The sequence below is a fragment of the Vombatus ursinus genome, unplaced genomic scaffold, assembly GCF_900497805.2.
Source record: "Vombatus ursinus unplaced genomic scaffold, bare-nosed wombat genome assembly UNPS02014832.1, whole genome shotgun sequence".
Classification (NCBI taxonomy): Eukaryota; Metazoa; Chordata; class Mammalia; order Diprotodontia; family Vombatidae; genus Vombatus; species Vombatus ursinus.
In genome coordinates this window covers 73,857,831-73,860,718 of record NW_020954610.1, presented here as the reverse complement: position 1 = coordinate 73,860,718, position 2,888 = coordinate 73,857,831, and the positions used below count along the sequence as shown (strand labels likewise).

At 60.6% G+C, this 2,888-nt stretch overlaps 1 protein-coding gene across 1 annotated transcript; it reads left to right on the top strand.

Moving 5' to 3' along the window:
- The first annotated feature begins 1,424 nt into the window (after window positions 1–1,424).
- LOC114026106 (forkhead box protein B2-like) lies at window positions 1,425–2,735 on the top strand. Its single transcript, XM_027839735.1, has one exon. It carries the CDS (start codon window positions 1,425–1,427, stop codon window positions 2,733–2,735), a length of 1,311 nt encoding a protein of 436 aa, XP_027695536.1.
- Window positions 2,736–2,888: the final 153 nt, after the last annotated feature.

Here is a 2,888-nt window from a genome sequence, read left to right as displayed (position 1 = left end):
GCTGCCTGTGCGCTTGGCCCCGCCTGGTCCCTGCTAAGGGGCTTTGGAGCGGGGGACAGCTGAGTAAATGGTGGTGGTTGGAGAAGAAGAGGGCGGGGGAGACAGGAGGAGGAGGCAGGGGGAGATGAACGCCGGTTTCTTGCCCCCTTCTTCTCTGTTAGTCTTGGCGGCACAGTCCCTCAGCTTCTGTCATGTGATAGTCACGAAGCTGGAGCTGCAGGGGTCTTAGCATCTCCGGGACCATTACAAAACCCAGGCAAGAGAGCGCTTGCCTGCCACAGCCCTCGCTGCCTCTCCTCCCAGCTGGACCAGCGAGAGCTCAGGCAGAAAGAAGCAGCAGTAACAACAGCGACAGAGCAGCAACACAAGCCTCAACGAAAAGACTGAACTTGCCCCCGACCCCATCACCGCTGCATACACACACTCCACACACACACACACATACACACACGCCCCTGGATCTCCGAAGCCACTTCATTCTAGGTCTAGAAGCAGAGATAGAGACTCTAGCAGCTGCGAGCAGTAGCAGCCACCAAACTTTTTATCCGATCGCAGCAGTGAAAAGCAATTGGATTTATTTCTCCCAGGGCTCAGCTGCAAGCTGGGGGTTTGAACTTCCGGGCTTTCCTCTTCTCCTAGCAACCCTGCTGAAGGAAGGGGGCGGGGAGACGCGGGGGAGACAGAGCCGTCCTTGCACCCGGCTGGGCCATCCCCTCAAGGTCTCTCCTCTGGAAAAGCAAGAACTTGAAAGAGGAAAAAGAAAGTGACTCTCCGCTCGGAAGAGCCACATCCGGGTTGTTCTAGGGCCTGAGCCGAGACTGTGCTGGGGAGTCGAGGTTTGAAAAGCCGGTTAGGAACTCTGGATCTTTGTGAAGAGAACAAGACTTCTCTTCCTTCCTCTCTGTCGACTAACTCCCTCTCCTTCGCTGGCCTGGACGCTGCTTTCTTTCCCACTACTGAGGGAAACGGGTGGTGTTGGGTTTGTTGGAGAGGAGTGGAGGGCTCCCGTTCACTTTCTGCACCTTCACTGCCCCCAGCACCACCGAGTTCTTCGTCTCAACTTCTCTGTCCATCGACTCTAGGAACCTAGAGGAGGGAGGTGGGGTGGGGTGAGGGTGGAGTGGTAAAACTGGCGTGCTCCAGTAGGGACATAACTGCCTTGATCGCCACCGTCGGGGCAAGAAGTTGGCACACTGTGAGCCCAGAGTTACCGTGGGAGTCCGGGAGTGGCGTGGGCATCCTAGAGAAGCCAGGCAAGAGAACGAGAGAGGGACCCACTAGAGGAGGCTGGGGAAAGGGGAAGTGGTGGAAAAGGAAGGCAGACAAGGTGGGGGTAAGTGCGGTGAGGGTTAAGGGAGGGGGAGTGTGGGGGGAGAGGGAGGTGCTCAGGTCCAGAGTGGGTGGGAGGGAGGGTGGAGGGGGCAATGCCTCGTCCAGGGAAGAGCTCCTACAGCGATCAGAAGCCGCCCTACTCTTACATCTCGCTGACCGCTATGGCCATCCAGCATTCGGCTGAGAAGATGCTGCCCCTGAGCGATATCTACAAGTTCATCATGGAGCGCTTCCCCTACTACCGGGAGCACACGCAGCGCTGGCAAAACAGTCTGCGCCACAACCTCTCCTTCAACGACTGCTTCATCAAGATCCCCCGGCGGCCAGACCAGCCAGGCAAGGGCAGCTTCTGGGCTCTGCACCCGGACTGCGGGGACATGTTTGAGAACGGAAGTTTCCTGCGGCGTCGTAAGCGCTTCAAGGTGCTGCGCGCCGACCACCCGCACTTGCACCCTGCGGGCACTGTGGCTGCCAAGGGCGTGGGGGGTACGGGACCTGGGGGGCACCTCCACCCGCACCACCCTCACCACCCTCACCACCACCACCACCATCACCACCACCATCCCTCCGCTCACCATCACCACCACCACCCGCCGCAGCCGCCGCCCCCCCATATGGTGCACTATTTCCACCAGCAGCCGCCCGCTCCCGCCCCGCAGCCCTCGCAGTCGACGCATCTCCAGTCCCAGCAGCAACAGCCGCAGCAACAGCCACAGCCACCTCCGCCGCAACCGCAACCGCAATCGCACCCCGGCAAGATGCAGGAGGCTGCAGCTGTGGCGGCGGCTGCAGCGGCAGCTGCGGCCGCGGCAGTGGGCAGCGTGGGCAGGCTGTCCCAGTTTCCCCCCTACGGGCTGGGCTCGGCGGCTGCAGCAGCGGCCGCGGCTGCAGCCTCGTCTTCGGGCTTCAAACATCCGTTCGCCATCGAGAACATCATCGGAAGGGACTACAAGGGCGTAATCCAAGCAGGCGGGTTGCCCTTGGCATCGGTGATGCATCATCTCGGCTACCCGGTGCCTAGCCAGCTCAGCAACGTGGTCGGCTCCATGTGGCCGCACGTCGGGGTCATGGACTCGGTAGCTGCGGCAGCAGCCGCTGCTGCAGCCGCTGGAGTGCCAGTGGGTCCAGATTACGGGGCATTTGGGGTGCCAGTTAAGACCCTGTGCCACCCTCCTGGACAGACTCTGCCTGCAGTACCGGTCCCTATCAAGCCCACCCCGGCCCTGCCACCTGTAGCGGCCCTGCCACCCTCACTGACGGTCAACGCGCCACCGCCGCCGCCTCCTCCACCCATCTGCCCTTCTGCTTCAGCCTCGCCGGCTTCCACTCTGCTGGAGCAGACTCCCCCCAGTTCGGCGGAGAACAAGGGCAGTTCCTTACATTCTGTCCTGGTGCACTCTTAAGACATGTGAACAGGGGAGGGGAAAAGTGAATTTATTCAGAGACATTCAGGCAGTACTCTCCTCTCTTCTCCCAGTAGGGAAAAGCAGAAGACGAAGTAGAAAGGAACGGAGAGAGAGAGAGAGAGAGAGAGAGAGAGAGAGAGAGAGAGAGAG

Coding starts and splice junctions, on each gene's coding strand:
- LOC114026106 (XM_027839735.1), top strand. CDS start 1,425: ATGCCTCGTCCAGGGAAGAGCTCCTACAGCGATCAGAAGCCGCCCTAC.